Here is an 18,284-nt window from a genome sequence, read left to right as displayed (position 1 = left end):
ACTGAAATAAATTCGTATCATCCGCAAAATTTACGGTCGTTAAGTTAGAAGCTTTGTTAAGATCATTTATGTATAATAAAAATAACAGTGGCCCAAGTATGGACCCATGGGGGACACCACATGTTGCATTCGTTATTATTTGCGATGAAGATTCTTTATTATAAACAAATTGTTTGCGATTACTTAGGTAGCTTTTAAACCAATTTAGGGTTTTATCTTTTACACTATAGCTCTCCAGCTTTTTAATTAAAATATGATGATTAACAGTATCAAAAACCTTTGAGAAGTCAATGAATATGCCTAGTGTGAATTGAGAATTCTTAAATGAGTCGGCAATACTGCGCGTTACTTGGAGAATAGCGTGTTCAGTTGAATTATTTTTTTAAAAACCAAATTGATTTTTATAGAGGAGTTTAGTATCAATAAGATAAGTGTTTATTCTGTTATACATTATTCTTCCTAATATTTTTGAAAAGACTGGTAAAACTGAGATAGGACGATAGTTTGTTATATTGGTATGATCACCTATTTTTAAGATTGGAGTTATTTTTGTTATTTTCAAACTATCTGGAAAAGATCCTTGAGTAATAGAAGCTTCAAAGACTTTGTAGAAGATATCTTTGATCACATTAAAAGAGTCAATTATAATATTTCCATTTATATCATCAGGCCCAATTGCTTTATTCCTTTTTAATGATTTAAATGTTATTTCAAATTCATAATAACTTAGATTTGAAAAATTTATAGTTGAATTTGGTGACGATATAAATTCGTCAACAGAGTTGTTGTCTACATAAGGAATCTTATTTGATAGGTTATGTCCTATTGTTGAAAAAAACTTATTGAATTCGGCAGCAATTTTATTTGAATCGGTAACTAATTTATTTTCTACTTTTATAGCATTCGGCATCGAATTTGCGCTTGTTTTATGTTTGCCAGTAATTTCTTTCATTATTTACCAAACCCGCCTTGAATTATGTTTAAATAAATTTTGGTTATTGTTGTTATAAATACGTTTTTTATTGTTACTTTTCCGTGCGTATTTGTTTTGAGGTCAGCGCTTAAGCAGAAAAAAATTGGAAAATGTCCGTAACATCCGTTTTTACAATACCTTTTTTGAGCGTTATATTGAAACAGTCATTGGTAAGAACTCTGTAATTCTGGTAGGTTTATTTATAATAGGTACTGCTCCCGTTTCAAATAAATGGTTATAAAACTTTGTAATGTTTTGTTTTTCATTGTACTGGAAACAGTCTAGGTTGAAATCCCCTAGTATATAATTTTTTTTCTTTTCTTGACTAGCCTTTTCTATTATATTATGAACAAGATAATTGATTAGGTACTCAGTTCTTCCAGTTGGTGGCCGATAGCAGCAGTTTAGTAAAATATTTTTAAATTTTTTGTTTAATATTTCAACCGTTAAAATCTCAATATTTTCATCAGAGTCACTCATTTCGGTTCTAATATTATGCCCAATGTTTTCTTTTATGTAAAAAAGAACTCCTCCTCCACGCTTATTAATATTATGCTCTAAAAACACTGTATTAAAACCTGTAAGATAGAGATTAAAGTTTGACAAATCATATTTAAAAAGATATCAAAGTTCTTTTTTAAATTTCTGATATTAAGGTGGATTATATTAAAATAACCTCGATTATCATTTTTTAATATGCTTTTAATTTTATCTGGATAAAAGTAAGATCATTCGAATTTTGATCCATTAATCTCATTAAAATAATTAATATCTGGATCAGATTAGAAAAAAACAAACAAAAAAAACAAACTATTTTTTATTTCTAATTATATTAGTTATTTTCGGTTTTCATTTCTATTTGTTATTTTATATATATTTTTACGTTATGGTAATGTAGAATTTATTGCTATTATTTTTTTTTTAAATGGGGCTCGGCGATAAGGCTGAATACACCTTCTTCTTGCTCCAGCCAATAGTTTATATAAATGTATTTGCAATGTAAACATTTTTACACGGCAAAATAAATAATTACAAAAAAAAAAAAGATTCATAGTCTAAATTAAAAGTATTGGTTTGAAATAAATTCGATATTTTTTCAAAATCATTCTGATAAGTTGAATCCATTTTGTATGTTTTTGTTATTTCGAAAATATTCAAAAGTTTTTATATGCATCAGTATATGCACACATAAATGTGTACATATTACATACATATATACTCTTATACATAAAAACGTAAAATTTTAATTTTTTTTGATAATTAGATAGTCTTTTCGAAAGACTTGGCGAATAATTTATTATATACCACTTTGGCAAAGTTACCTGACGAACGTATTTCGTTGGCTTTAATAAATAATTGCTTACGAATGATGGTTGTTCGTTCACTAAAATCTTCATTGATGTAAATCTTTTCGCTCCATAGTTTTAGCTTTTTATAATTTTCTAGTATATTTTCACGATCTTTATAATCTAGAAATTTAACTACAACAGTGGTGGCCGGTTCTAGACAAGAATTCAGGAAAGCCTTTCTAGGAAAGAAACATGAAAATTCTTGCTATGATAGAAAAAAACATGATTACTTTTTAGGATAGAATAATTGAAGGATAGAAAAGAAGAAAGAAGTACATATATCCTTTCTGGCAAAGAAAAATGAAAAACTTGCTAGCAAAGACTTTTTTAGGATAGAAATCGCACAAGTAAAAGTAATTTTCTTTCTAGCAAAGAAAATTGGAAAAACGTACTAGCAAAGAAATTTTAGAAAAGAAATTTTAAAAACGTGCTAGCAAAGAAATTTTAAGAAAGAATTTGCGCGCAATTTGGTAATTACAGTTATGATTTTTAATTGAATTTCTGAATCATTCATCAGTGATTCACTTTTATTATAATAGTGCAGTCGGTTGATGCTTTTTTACGTAACAATATTTCACTGCCGGACACCAACAAATCCTTTTGCACAACTTAAGTTTATATATTCCTGTATGTAAAACAATCGAGACACAAACCGTTAAGCGAATAAAATTGGTTAAATTGGTCTTTAAAGATAAGAAAGATTTGTGTCTTGTTGACGCCATTATATTACGTCACGGTCGTAGTAATAACCAAATTCGGACGAATAACGGACGAATAAATAAAAACATGGCACGTTGTTAATGATTGAACTTTGCAATGACATCGCAAACGGTGGACACTTTTTATTAACAACTATAAATAATTTTTTAAAGAGTGAAAAAAGAAAAAGAAAAATCAATAAATCAGGAGATATTTTGCTTTAGTTTTTCAAAAATATAATCAATTATAAAGAAAAAACGAAATATCTAAAAAGAAGAAAAAAGAACGAACTATTTGAAAGGATATAAAATAAACTACAAAAGTAACGAAAATAATAATAAACAAAAAAAAGTTTAAAAATGAATGAAAAAGGAAAGAAAACATTCGAAAATTTGGGAAAACTCGGCATAACAAGATTTTATATTGTTTTTACTTTTTTCATATTTCGTTAGTTATTCATTTCATATTATGATTTATTTTAAGGTAGTTTTATTTAGCTATGCAATGATGTTTTCCGTTATGTAATGATATTTTCTTTTCTTTAGTTTTTAGTATATGTAGTGCATATAGCTTTACTTATTATTTGTTGCTAATCAATAAAATCATTTGCTAGTTATTTACTCCATCATGTTAGTTTTATAAAGTGTTTCTTTTTTTCTTTCTATGTTTTATGAATTATTTATTGTTACTAGTTTGCTTGATTACATTATTATGCTTTGTACTTTTTTAGCGGTAGCTTTGTTTGTAATGTTTATCCCTTTTTTTGGTTTTTGTTTTTCACAGTGTTTTTCTGTTTTTGTTTTTTTTGTTTATTGTGTTATTGTGTTATTGTACAATATATTATGGTTTTCATATTTTAACAATTATGATTAACATATTTACTAAATCTATATAATTTTTTTAGTAGTAGTCGTTTTTATGTCATCGTTAATTGTTACGTTTTGTCAATTTTTTACTGTTTGTAACTGTAGCTATGTATGTATAAATGATTATTGTATAAAACGTAATATTGATTTATTTTATTTATTGTAATTACTGTATTACTATTATTATTATTATTACTATTAATAATATAATTATTAATATTACCAAGATTATTTGTATATATGTAAATTATTTTTTTAAGGTATTTACTTGTATGCTCTGTATGTTGTATTACTCTGTATGCTTATTTCGTGATGCGCTTTTCATTTCTTTCAGTTTTAATAACAATCATGTCTACCAGTTAAAGAAGAAAAATAGAGCTTGTTGATGTCACACAATTTCCTGAGGTACTTGTTCCTGTGCGTGATATCAATTGGGAATTGTGCATTTTGTGTCAGCGTGTTTCACCGGAACCTCTTATAATTCCCAAAGAGGCAGGTTATAAAACTCTAAGTGAAAACTTGATCGAGTTCGATAATCATGAAGCTTTGCCACCAACTATTCGCTTGGATAAAATAAGTGATGGAAAGGAGTTATTGCACGCATTAATTGTTAATAAGGCAAAGTACCACAAGCTTTGCCGAAACAAGTACGACTCTCAGAAACTGCAGAGAATCATTGAGAGAAACCAAAATGTGCAAGATGATTCTGAAAACGCCCAGAGCTCTGCTAGGTGCATGCGATCCTCATGTAAAGCAGTTGACATAAAAAGTTGTTGTTTGTTTTGTGATGGTGAATCTGTGACAGGCAACCCCTTAGTACAGGCAAGCACAAAAGAAATTGGCCCAAAAGTGTATGCTCTAGCCATTGAAATGCAGGACACAAATCTGCTTAACAAAATAGCAAACCAAGATTTCATAGCACTCGAAGTCAAATATCATAAAGACTGTTACAGGGGATTTCTCAACAGAGCCCGCAGTCATGAGCGCTCCTTTAGCAATGATGAACACAATCTCTATCGATTGACTTATGGCTCTGTCATTGCGGAATTGGTTAGTTACATGGAAGAGATGTTTATATATGGTACATCATCCCCTGTTTTTAAGCTGTCTGACATCAATAAACTTTGTGCAGATCGTATGTCGAGTCTCGGAGTTCAGTCTGAGTCTATCAACCGAACTAGACTGAAGGACGATTTAATTTCCTTAGTTCCTGGTTTGAGGGAAGACAAGTGTGGTAAAGAAGTCATCTTAAGCTTTGAGCCAGATGTGGGTAATGCCATACGTGATGCTTGCAACTTCAACGATATGTCGGACGGTATTTGCATTGCTCAGGCAGCTGGTATTCTCCGTAGAGATATGTTTAGAGAGTTTCCCAAATTCAGCGGCTCGCTTATAGGCGACTTTGGATCTCGTGATTGTGTGCCACCTTCCCTTGTAAATTTTGTTAATACTCTTTTAGGAGGCTACAATATCGACAATGGTTCACCTGCTTCCGCACCCGAGCAGGAAGCTGCTTATTCCATTGCACAGTTAATTCGATTTAATAGTGTAAAGCGTAGCAGAGCCAACAGACCTCAACAAATACGTCATCAAGCAAACCAAGAAACTCCATTGGCCGTGTACCTTGGTTTGATGATCCATAACTGCACTCGGAAAAGATCAGTTGTCGACAAATTAAATTCTCTAGGTTTAAGTATTTCATATGACCGAGTTCAAGAAATTGAATCAAGTTTGACTAATGAAAAGTGCAAATTTTATGAGCAAATAGGTCATGTGATACTAAGTTGCCTGTCTGAAGGTGTTTTTACAACAGCTGCGATAGACAATATTGATCACAATCCATCTTCAACTACATCTAACGATTCATTCCACGGCTCTAGCGTCACAATTATTCAGCATCCGGATACTCCCCATTCAAATTCAAAATCCACTTCAGATGGACTCCTTTGGTCTAGGAAAATCAATAGCAAATTGCCGGATACATACACCACTCTCCCTGCAACGAATAATGTTGTTTCCGAACCACTAATGACCACCGTGAATGCATCACCTATTGCTAGTGATCCAATAACCATTGAGCAGTTGACACCTTGGCTAAATTCTGTGCAGGAGTCTGTGTATAACACATCAACAAATAAAACTTCATTCGCTGCTTTCCATGCGGAAAGAAATATGCATCCAGCAACCTTTCCATGTCATAACATACTATTGCCATTGCTAACAGATCACATTCAGTCTCCAGCAACAGTACGCCATTTGATGGATGTAATAATAAAAATAACGAGTGCTGTCAATAACAAACAAGGTGCTGTTATAACTGGTGATCAGCCCGTGTACGCAGTTGCAAAGTATATACAATGGAAGTTTCCGGATGTTTATGGAGAGGATAAAATAGTCATTATGATGGGTGGACTCCATATTGAAATGGCCATTCAAAACATGATTGGAAAGTGGTTGAAGGGCAGTGGTTGGACTGAAATGTTCATAAAAGCAGAGGTTGCTAGCATTGGAAGGAGTGAGTCGCTGCTTAAATCGTCGCACATAAAGAGAACAAGATATGCGCACGAAGTGAGCCTGGCATCTCTTTTCATTCTTCGTGATGAGGCGTATAAGCTAGATTGTAAGGACTTTGTTGAGTCATTGGAAGAGTGGATTTCCAGGAAAAGCAACGAATCTAATCAGTTTCTTTATTGGCAAACCGTTATGGAGTTGGAGAGCCTGCTACTGAGTTTTGTGCGCAGTATTCGCGAATCAAACTTCGAGGAGTACGTGCGAATGCTAAAGCAGATTGCTCCGTGGTTCTTCGCACTTGATCTAACTAATTACTCTCGCTGGTTGCCGGTTTTCATCAAAACCTTGGAAGAGCTACCTGTCCGACACCCTTATGTGTTTGAGGAATTCAAAAAGGGCCACTTCACAAGTAGGAAAACTAACGCGGACTTCTCTGCCATGTCTGATGACCAGCTTCATGAACAGAACAACAAATTGATCAAGAGTGACGGAGGAGCAATCAATGTACTTCATAACGAAACTGCTCTTCTTAAGTGGATGGTGGCTGGTCCAGAAATTTCTCGAATGATTAATGAGTTTGAGAATGAAGTTCGCAGTTCCACTTCTTTGGGTTATCAACACCGTCGCCATCATGAAGACAGAAATAGTTTTCAGACTCGTTATCTTCATCACGTGTCTGAAGTGGTGAAATCTATGCGCGATGATGGGAATCCTTTTGCGGAGCAGTTACTGCAGACAGCAGACAACCATAAGATTATAATGTCCAATTCAGCCGAAAAAACTGTTCAAGAAGCCAAGATCACAGGGCAACAGCAATACAACGAGTACGTAGCTGACCGTCTTGTGTCCAGACAAAAGTCAATTCACGAGCCTTTGAAAAGAAACAAATTTGAATTGTTCCACAGTTTGAAAATTCCAGGTTCCAAACATAAAACTAAAATCGCTGATCTTAAACATGACTCCAACTACTTTTATAAAATGTATGTAGCAAGTCAAAATCGTGTTAGTGATATAGAGGATTTCTTTACACACGAAAACAACCGTTATCCGCCGTCAATTTCTGAATTCGGAAGGAAGCGTAAGGCCACCAGCAAATCAGATGTCCTCATTTGTTTGGAACAGTATGGTAGCGAGAAACAACAAAACTTCAACCTTGACTATAAGGTTTCTGCTCTGATTGTTGATGGTGCAGCACTCGTACACATGCTTCACCCGAGATCGTCAAAGACATTCTCTGACTACTGCGAAAATGTGATTGGACCATTCGTGGACAGACTTCAGAGATCCGTGCAGCGCCTTGACATTGTTTTTGATCGGTATGTCCCAAAAAGCTTAAAGTCCGAAACACGGGAAGATCGTGGATCAGGGCAACGCATAAACGTCACAATGGGTACACTTATTCCAAAAAAGTTTGACAAATTCCTATCTGTGGACTTCAATAAGACGCAACTGTTCGGCCTTATTTCCAGATTCGTTTTAACGCAATCCGTAGTTGGAAAAGTTATTGTTTGTACCATTGAAGAAACTGCATGTGCCAGTCAACAAGATTTAGATGTATCGTCCATATCTCCTTGTAGTGCTGAAGAGGCAGATGACCGTCTTTTGCTCCATGCTAATCATGCACTGAAAAATGGCAACTTAACTATAACTATACGCACTGTGGACTCCGATGTGGTCGTTATAGCTCTCTCTGTGTTTAGCCAGATGATTGGAGTGAAAGAGTTGTGGATTGATTTTGGAGTTGGAAAAGGAAGACGAATGATAGGAGTTCACCATCTACATCAACACATTCCAGATGGTGTATCGTCAAATTTACCATTCTTCCATGCCTTCACCGGATGTGACACAGTATCAACATTCTGTGGGATTGGAAAACGAACGGCATGGAAAGCGTGGATGAACTACCGAGTAGTTGATGCTGCATTTCACAATCTTTCCACGTCAGACTTAAAAAATGATGTCTTAACTGATACGGCAATGAAGGCCATTGAGCGATTTGTAGTATTGATGTACGATCGATCATCAACCGCTGCTGGCGTAAACGAATGCCGCCGTATACTCTACACCATAAAGAATAGAGCAATTGAAAACATTCCGCCGACTGCAGACGCTCTTCTGCAGCACACAAAGAGAGCAGCACTGCAGGCACACTTATGGAAACAATGCTTGTCTGCTGTTACTCCAGGATATTTACCCACTGAATGGGGATAGAAAGATACTGCTGATGAGTGCTATACACCACTTTGGTGCACTCTGCCGGAGATTTCTCGACATTGCCAGGAACTGATTCGTTGTTCGTGCAAAACTGAGTGTAAAAACTGTTCATGTAAACGACATGGTTTACCATGCACTAAGCTGTGTGCATGTAACGGCTATTGTTACAAAGAAACAAATGGTGATTCATATGAAGAACTAGAAGTTGAAGAAGACCCGGAATTCGACCATGTTCTCCAGATCTCCTTCCATGACGAATTGTAATCCAAAAGTGTATTGTAATTATGTAAATACGTAAATGTATGTAAATATGTAAATATGAGTTTCTTGTTACATCATCGAACAAGACGGCGTTTATTTTAAGTGGATGTCACTACTAGTTCTAAAGTTATGACCATTTAAAAACTTTCAAGATGGCCGATGGCAGCCATCTTGAAATTTCAAAACATTGATTTCAGTCAGTTTTATGTAACTTTTCTCTTAGAACAAATCGATGTTTATTTGAAGTGGATATCACTACTAGTTCTACAGTTATGACCATTTAAATACATTCAAAATGGCCGCCATTGGCCATTTTGAATAATTCATCTGTAAAACGATTCCAGATGCATAACAAGTTTGTGTCTCGCTATTTTTTTGTTGCTCATACCGTCCACTATCACTATGCAAAGTTACACGCTGGTGTCCAGAAGTGAAATGTTTTTATGATAGCCAGCTGCACTATAAATGGTAATTCTGTCATTGCAAGTTTTTTTGGATTAATGAAATAAAATTCTGTCGTAGCAAGTTTTTTAGATTTATTAATTAAAATTCTTTCCTAGCAAGTTTTTCGCATTTATTAAATAAAATTCTTTCCAAGCAAGTTGTTTACGTTTATTAAAAAATATTCATTCTTAGAAAGTATTTCAAGTTTCTTTTCAAAATTTCTGCCAAAAAATATTCTTTTGTAAAAATTCTTTTCTAGTAAGGTTTCTTTATTTCTATCATAAAACATTCTATTCTGAAATTATTCTTTCCTAGTTTTCTATCCTCATTTTATTCTTGTCTAACATGGCACACCACAACAGTTCTTCTTCATTATTTTGCCGTCATCGTTTTCTTTCTTCCCCGTTCTGTGTGCGCGTTTTATATGATTTTCTTCGTTTATATTTAGTTTTTCTTTTATTAGTTTTCTCACTTTCTCCTCGCTGTTTTTCCACGTTTCCCCTCCAATTTCCTCTATTATTTCAAACCGAAGGTTGTTACGACGACTCCTATCATCCAACTCTGCCAATTTGTCTTTAAGATATTCGTTTTCAAGATTTGTTGCTTTTTGTTTAAAATTGTCTTGAGATGATATTTCATTTTTATTGTTGTTTAATGTTTCTTTCATTGTTTCATATATATATCGCTTAGGAATTGAATAGTAGAATTAGTTTGATCTAGTTCTTTTTTTAACTGTTTGTTCTCATTTTTTATAATTAAAAAGTCATTTTCTAGCTTTTGAAAGCGTTCATTGAATATTTTAAGTAAAGTGTTTTCGTGCATATCCAATAATTCTTTTACTTGAGATGGAGTAAAATTTTTAGCCATTTTATTTTAGTAAATAATAATAATAATTGACTTGATAATAGTAGATTTGAAAAAATAAAAGTAATCTGACAACGTGCTGAATTTGGCCGCCCTCTTTTCTCGCTATAAAAGTTCAATTGCCGTAAAAGTTCAATTAACTGGTTTGAAATACTAGCAGAAATTTCGCAACAAATAGTTGTTTATTAGTTATAATTAATTTGGTGTGTATGAGCATTACTGTCATGCACTTCAATTTAAATACATAAAAACCGCAATACTTAGTTACATTTCTGAATCAAGCGGGCTTATTACGTCAGCATTTGAAATCAATTTGTTTCTAAAGTAGCACATGTTAAAAGGAATTCAACAAAGAAAAGCATATTTAAAATTATTTCTTCATTTAATCTAATAATTGTTTTATCAATCAATAATTATTGGTACTACGATTAAAAACATAACAAAAAATTTAATAAAATATTTGGTCACCGTACTCGGGTTAATAAATAACATACAAATAAGTTATATTTTCAATAACTTCTTAGGATTTTCAACGATTATTGATCAAAAATAAAAAGTATTATATGCTGGCACGCTAAAACGTTAATAATACAGCATAAAAAAATAATTAACGAGGAGTTCTTTACTTCTAGAGGAGAAAACATTATCAAAACAGTACTGATGAAGAGTCGGTACCTTTCCCACATTTAAAAAAATCCTTTTTTGCAACTACCAAAAAATTTTTTTTCACAAAAAAAACTCCTATGTATTGTATTATGATAAAACTATAAAAAAAAAAAAACAATCTCGTTTTTGAATTTTTTGACCTGACTAACTATTATGTCAAATATCGCTGATTGTTTGACTGTTTCCATTGAGTTTCGTGGCGTAGGTAATCTTGTTGAGATCGTCAATTTTGGCAGCGAGTTACGCCTCGGTTTCTTTGTTCAATGTAATTATCGGTGTGAGCGCAGAGATTAATGCTACTTTAAGCATTTCAGCGACGAGGTTTTTGTATTTTTCGTTGAATGTTTGCTTGCGAATGTTGTTGCCATGGTGTCTCTTATCGCTGCGTCGACTATCGATACGCAAGTTCGGTCGAGAACGGCTGCAGCGGCCGGTGTAAACGTGGCTTCGCCGGTCGACGTGGAGTTCATTTTACGAATAATTGTCAATTTCAAATAATTACAATTTTATTATTTTATACATATAAAATAATTTTTCATAGATATATGCATGAAAAACATGCATATATGTATGAAAAACGACTCACTGTCACTGTCAGTTAAAGAGCTTTATAGTGCACTAATCATTTTTACAATCTATCATCGTTTTCTATGTGGTGTAAAAATAGAAGGGGGAAAAAAGAAAAAAAAGAAATGGTCGCAAAACTTATTTTCGGCCATGCGAGCTAAGCAACTCTCGCTACTGGAAAAAAACTAAACACAATAAAATTAAACAAACTTTTAGTATAAAATGTGTACAAAAATATGCCCACAAATATAAACACAATTTTTCGTACAACCATCATAATATAAGAAAACCTTATTTACACTTTTGTATATACTGGAAGAAAAAAACGGTATTATATTCAAATCTAAACATAGTACTAATCTTTTTGTATATACAAATATATAAAGGAGTTAAAAAAAATATCGCTTTATGACGTCCTTTAAATGAACTCCACAACTGTATGACAATCATTTTCAAAACAAAGTCTTTCAATATAGGGAAACTTTTACAAAATGTGAAACTCAGAAAGCCTTGTTAAGATCTTAAAGGTTTAAGTAATATATATAAAATCTACTTCTTCGTCGTTATACTTTTTCAAAGTTACCATTCCTCTTCATCGTCACATAACACAGAGGTGGGTTTAGTTGCAGCAGTTGTATTTGGAAATTCTATAAAGATAATACGATTCATCATAAAAGTGATAGTGTTGACATACTATAATCAAATTTCATTCATACTTCAATCATACTAATAATACATAAATCATATTAGCGATAAAAGAAAGCAAAATGTTCGATTTGATAAAAAATACAGTATATAGAATTCAGAAATAACAATACAGATGACAGAAAATAAGTACAGATGACAGAAAATAAGTACAGATGACAGAAAATAAGTACAGATGACAGAAAATAAGTACAGATGACAGAAAATAAGTACAGATGACAGAAAATAAGTACAGATGACAGAAAATAAGTACAGATGACAGAAAATAAGTACAGATGACAGAAAATAAGTACAGATGACAGAAAATAAGTACAGATGACAGAAAATAAGTACAGATGACAGAAAATAAGTACAGATGACAGAAAATAAGTACAGATGACAGAAAATAAGTACAGATGAAAATAAAACATATAAAAATAAGAGCAAAAATATTTATATTTGAATACTTTTATTTGAATTTCCGTTTTGCCCAGTTTTTATGCGTTGATCGCGAAATTGGCTGTTATCAGGACCATAACCAGTTCCAACAGCACCTAATGCACAATTTTCCAACCAATCGGGTACATCTTGCTCGGCCTTTTACAAAACATAAAATACTATTTTAAATTAATAAATAAACCATTCAACACATTAGTATATTATTTTTTGACTTACATCTGATAATAGTTTGACAAGGCTTCGTGCTAAACTTCCGTCTCGATCAAGATCAAAAAAGGATGTTGCTTTTCCTTTATTTCCAATTCGACCAGTTCGCCCAATTCTATGAACGTATTCATTGGCATCTTTCGGCAAATCATAATTGATAACATGTTTTACATCGTTAATATCCAAACCTTAATAGGAGAATATATTATCTTTGTTTAATAATTTTGTTCATAGTGAAAATATTTGAGAAAAAAAGTATAAGCTCATTTATATAATATTTTGCCAAAATATCTCAATGGGTTAGACTGCAAATTGTTATCAAAAGATTCTAGAAAAAAAAAAAAATTAAAACGTTCTATAGTACAGAAGAGCCATATTTCGTTGGGTATAAGGCAAAACAGCATTCGTTTATTTTTTACCAAATGTAAGCTTTTCCCACAAACTAACTTTAGTTAGTTTGTGGGAGTTGTAGTTTAGTTTAGTTGTTATTTAGTTAAATAACAAAAAAAAAGGCAAAATGTTCAAACAAAAAGGCAAAATGTTCACCTAATTTAAAACCATCTAGAGGAATCACCTAATTTTAAAATAATACCTAATAATAAAACCACCTAAATTAAAACCGTCTAGAGACACCCATTACCTTTTGTTCAACAGGACTCAATTAGTAAACTTACGTCCCTACCCATTATTGAACTGCATTAATATTGTTTTTCATAATTGGGTGATTTAAAACTTTTATATAGCCAAAAAATGTCTTGAGGATCAAATGGTGACCATTAAAGGCTTCGCAGGTTTAAATGTCGCACGACTCTTAAAAACTAATGGTCTTCTTTGATGAAAGGTAAAAAGTTCCCAAACACCTCAGAACATATAATGCATTTAATTCTAAATGTATTAACCATTTTTGTGAAAGTCCATGTTTTGAATATTTGAAAAATTTATAATAAGAGTAAATAGAGTCAAATAATGAGCATTTTGGGAGACAAATATACATTAACAATAACATTTTGTTGATGTCCAGGTGATCACATTGACGGTTTCATAATAACCAAAGCTAATGATTTTGAGAAAATGGAATCATTAATTTTTTAACTTATTTCTATAGTTTAAAACTTATTTAAGGCTTGAAAAACCTAGTTGATTCGGTATATTACTTGTGGCTTAGCACTTGTCAAATGTGAATATTATATTTTCAATAACATGCTCCTTCATAAAATGCTATCTTTGCTTAAATATAATATTAAATATATATTAGATTTTAAAACTTGTGAAAATAATTTATAAAAATTATTCTTTACATATCAAAATTATATATATACAAATACATCTATATATATTTTTAAACATCTTCGTTTCCAACAATCAAAGTTGGAAGTTACTGAAAGAGAAAAGATAAAGATTGTAGAGCAAGATAACAATTAACGGATGACTTGAAAGTAAGAGTTAATCCTAGAAGATGAAGAGTAGATGACTCCTCGAGTACATCACCGTTCATAAATATAGGAAGATCTAAATTATTGCGATAACGATTGGCTGAAAAAATTGAGTTTTATCTGTATTGTAGTTCACCAGCCACTGTGGGTCCCATGCTGTAGCAGAAGTGAGATCCTTTTCAAGCTCAAACGCCCCCCCCCCAAGCAATCAGAGAGTGTTGGTTTCTTATCACGACAAGAATAAATGGTAGTATCATCAGCAAACAATGCCACCTTAGATGTGAACATCTGGAAGATCGTTTATGTAAATTAAAAAAAGTATAGGGCCAAGGATAGAACCTTGAGGAACCCTAAAGTTACAGAATAAGAATAAGAGTGCTGTCCATCAAGGACAACTTTTATACTACGATTGGAAAGGAAGGATTCAATAATCTTAAAGATGCTACCAGATACACCATAAGAAGAAAGCTTATGGAGAAGACCAGCATGCCAAACATTATCAAAAGCTTTTGAAATGTCAAAAACTGATAGGTTTTATCTAATGCACGATAAAACCTATCAGTTATTACTGTTAGCAAATCAGCTGTAGAACGAGAAGATCGAAATCCATATTGATGGTCAGAGTAAGTTATTAGATTCAAGATGAGAAATTAAGTGCTTGTTAATTAAAGATTCAAAAACCTTACTTATGATAGGAAGAAGACTAATGGGACGGTAGTTAGATGAATCAGATCGCTCTCCAGAATTTTTAAAGATAGGGATAACAAATGCCGCTTTCCAGCAGGCTGGAAAACAAGACTCTGATAAGCACTTGTTGAATAGTTTTGAGAGTATAGACAACAGCTCCGGAGAACATTTCTGCAAGACAATAACAGGTATGTTGTTCGGGCCACAAGCTGTAGAAGAGTCTAGGCAGGAAATCACTTTAGATACAGAAGCTGGAGTGATATGAATGTCAAGCAATGGATCAACCTGTTTGTTGGCAATATCAGGTAGAACGCAATTAGTGGAATCAAGAGATGATATTGATGAAAAGTTTTTAGCAAACAGTTCGGCTTTGTCTTTAGGTGAGGTGACAAAGTCTGAACCATACAAGAGAGGTGGAATTATAGATTTGCCCTTATTATTGATATTATTAAAGATTCTCCAGAAGTCACGAGAGCCTAATTTTTGAGATGAGATACGAGATTTCATGACCTGAGAATAGCGGGTTTTGGCGTTAGACAAAACCTTTTTACAGTTGTTTCTAGCAGTAATGAACAGACGTCTGTTTTCTGGAGAATTGTTTTGCTGATAAATATGGAAGTAACGGTTTCGATTGGCAATCGCAGCAGCACAGTGTGAGGAAAACCATGGAGGAGAGTGAGGCTTGACCTGGAATTGTGGAGAGGGAACAAAAGATTCCATGCCAGCCTGAATCCACGAAGTAATGTAAGAAGCACATTTGTCAACAGAAAGACGAAAGATTTCTATCCAAGGGCCATCACGAAGAAAATCACGGAAAGAGTCCCAGTCAGCTTTACTGTAGTTGTAAGAGATACAATGATAGGGGGATTCAGGTGATGAAGAAGAATGAGATATTAGTTTTAGAGAGATCAAACTGTGATCAGAAGCACCTAAGGGTAAATGTGGAGAAACTGAGCACTGACTAGGATCAAAAACAAAACATAAGTCGAGTAGAGAAGGTAAATGAATCAGGTTGTCTAGAAAGCGAGTTGGAAAGTTGACTATTTGAGTTAGAGATTAAGAAAGGCAAAAGTTTTGGGCTTTAATTCCTGCAGAATCAATGACACTAGAGCCAAGCCATTCAATGTGATGAGCATTAAAGTCACCGACAATAACAAGGTAGGCTGATTGATAAAGATAGAGGGCTTGGTCAATATGATCAGAAATAACATCAAAAAGAGTGCAGTTTTGAGATAAAGGAGAGCGATATGGAACAAAGAGAAAGACGATAGAGTGAAGTGGTGCTAAAAGAAAACACATGAAAAAATAGTCTGTGGATTCAAACCTAGTTTCACGACAAATGGGTGAATTCTTACGAATGTAAAGGATGTAAATACACACACACACACACACATATATATATACACACACACATATATATACATTTAAATACACACACACACACATATATATATAAACACACACACCGTCCATAATTATTCGAGCAGTCATACTTTTCGACATAAGATGTCATAGTTTTACTTTTATTATTGGGAGAAAAACTGTAAGCAAAGTCTACCCAAATTATGTTCTCTTTCTTTTATTAGGTTTACAAAAACATCAATATATAGTCCGATTAGATTAGTTTATAATTTACTTGCCTTTTAATCACCCTTAGCGACAATAACTGTTAATACATATCGTTGGCATTCTACTTAATGACTTATCCAAATGATCTATATCAATTTTATACCACTAATAAGTTTTTTCCACATCTTATGCATCATTAGGCTTTAGTTTTTGACATTACTTTTAATTCCTCCCATAAAAATCTGATAGGAGAGAGATCTTGTGATTAGGGATGCTAAATCATTCTATTTAATATTTGATTGTTCTTAAACTCAGTCAAATTAACTTAAATAATTTTTTTTTAAATATGTTTTAGATATTAGCTTTAAGTCATTTTCTTCTGAAAAAATGAATCTTCTCATTAACCTTTTTCCGAAGGTGCAGCATCTTATTTTGAAACCAAAGATTTAAGACTTCGACATGTCAGTCCACATTTACAGTTCTTGATGGTCAATTTTTTATGTAGTTTTGCCCACTTTAGCTTTTTTATTAATCTTATAATTTTTACTAAAGCATTAAAACCAAAATTTTAAATTATCTAATAGTGCAAAAATAAACATAAAAAAATAGTTAAATAAAAAACAGCATTTAAAAAAAAAAGTTAATGCCATTTGAATAATTATGAACGGTAATGTATATATTTATATACACACACACATAAATTTTATAAAAAGTTTTTATCTATCATTTAAGCATTACAAAATTGTAGTTAAAGTTAAATTAACTTTTTTCATTAATAGTAATTGTATAAAACAACAGTAATTTTTAAAATACCAGTGATATGGATATAACAATAGTAGTACATTAAACTTTTTAATAGCATTTAAAAAAACTTCATCTTAACTAATTTAAATATAATTCTTTTAGAATAATTAAAAATTATTATAGTAGCTTTTGGTGAATTTACTCAAGCATATAATTTACAGAAAAAATGCATTGTATTGTGAACATGGTAGCCTTATCAACAAAAAGATAAACCCGAAATTTTTGAATTTTAATTATAGTATTTCATGTGTTTCGTGTTAAAAGAGGAACCTAAAATAAAAAATATTTGCACGCATGCCAGCTTGTACATGCAACCACTACAATAGGACATCTGTCCTTTACTATCTGTATGGGTACTTTTTACACACTTATACTAATGCGATACAGCAGTTAAAACCCTTGTCTTCTGTTTAAGAGATCTCAAAAATAAACCTACTACTCTTTTAAAAATCAGCGCTTACCTTGATTCTGTGAACCTTGCTACCTTGCCTGTCAAGAATTGTTTAAGAATTGAAGAAAAAAAAAAGGTAAAAGAGTAACTTAAAGTTGCAACACTTTTCTGTTTTTGTTTTTTTAATTCAATTTTTATTCAAGTTAAAATAATTAGTGAATGAATTAGTTTCATGTTATTGAAGTATTTTAAAAAACTAATAATAAACAAAACAAAAAAAACCTCTTGCTGCTACAGCAGTAGCCACAAGAATCGGTGCAATTCCATTTCTGAAATCTTTGAGAGCAGACTCACGCTCTTCTTGTGTACGATCTCTAGAAAATTTAATAACATAATAAAATTTATATTTGTTGACATAATATAACAAACAAATATAACAATATATTCTAACAAATTTTAAAAGTCAAAAAAGTTAATTATATTCATACGCATTTAAACTAGTGGCTGGGAAGTTCTTTTGTGAAAGAAAGTTTGCTAAAAAGTCTGCATCCCTTTTCTTCTCTACAAACACAAGTGTTCGATCGGTTCCTGAGTAGAGAAGCATTTTCAAAAATTTAAATATAAATAATGACATTT

The 18,284-nt window shown here is 32.3% G+C and overlaps 1 protein-coding gene and 1 long non-coding RNA gene across 2 annotated transcripts in view; one reads left to right on the top strand and one right to left on the bottom strand.

The window, feature by feature from the left end:
• Positions 1 to 18,284, top strand: part of LOC136082336 (uncharacterized) — a 29,422-nt gene that overhangs the window by 3,344 nt on the left and 7,794 nt on the right. The gene's annotated exons all lie outside the window — the stretch shown is intronic.
• Positions 11,610 to 18,284, bottom strand: part of LOC100192294 (uncharacterized) — a 39,327-nt gene continuing 32,652 nt past the window's right edge. Inside the window, exons 16-20 of the mRNA XM_065801288.1 lie at positions 18,137 to 18,236; positions 17,931 to 18,022; positions 12,774 to 12,952; positions 12,566 to 12,695; positions 11,610 to 12,061 (exon numbers count right to left, since the gene is read on the bottom strand). Of these exons, the coding sequence (XP_065657360.1) occupies positions 11,994 to 12,061; positions 12,566 to 12,695; positions 12,774 to 12,952; positions 17,931 to 18,022; positions 18,137 to 18,236 (569 nt within the window). The 3' untranslated portion in view covers positions 11,610 to 11,993. The remainder of the gene's footprint in view (positions 12,062 to 12,565; positions 12,696 to 12,773; positions 12,953 to 17,930; positions 18,023 to 18,136; positions 18,237 to 18,284) is intronic.

Source organism: Hydra vulgaris, chromosome 07, assembly GCF_038396675.1.
Source record: "Hydra vulgaris chromosome 07, alternate assembly HydraT2T_AEP".
NCBI lineage: Eukaryota > Metazoa > Cnidaria > Hydrozoa > Anthoathecata > Hydridae > Hydra > Hydra vulgaris.
Note: the sequence above shows the minus strand (reverse complement) of the source record. Positions and strands in the feature narration are given on the sequence as shown.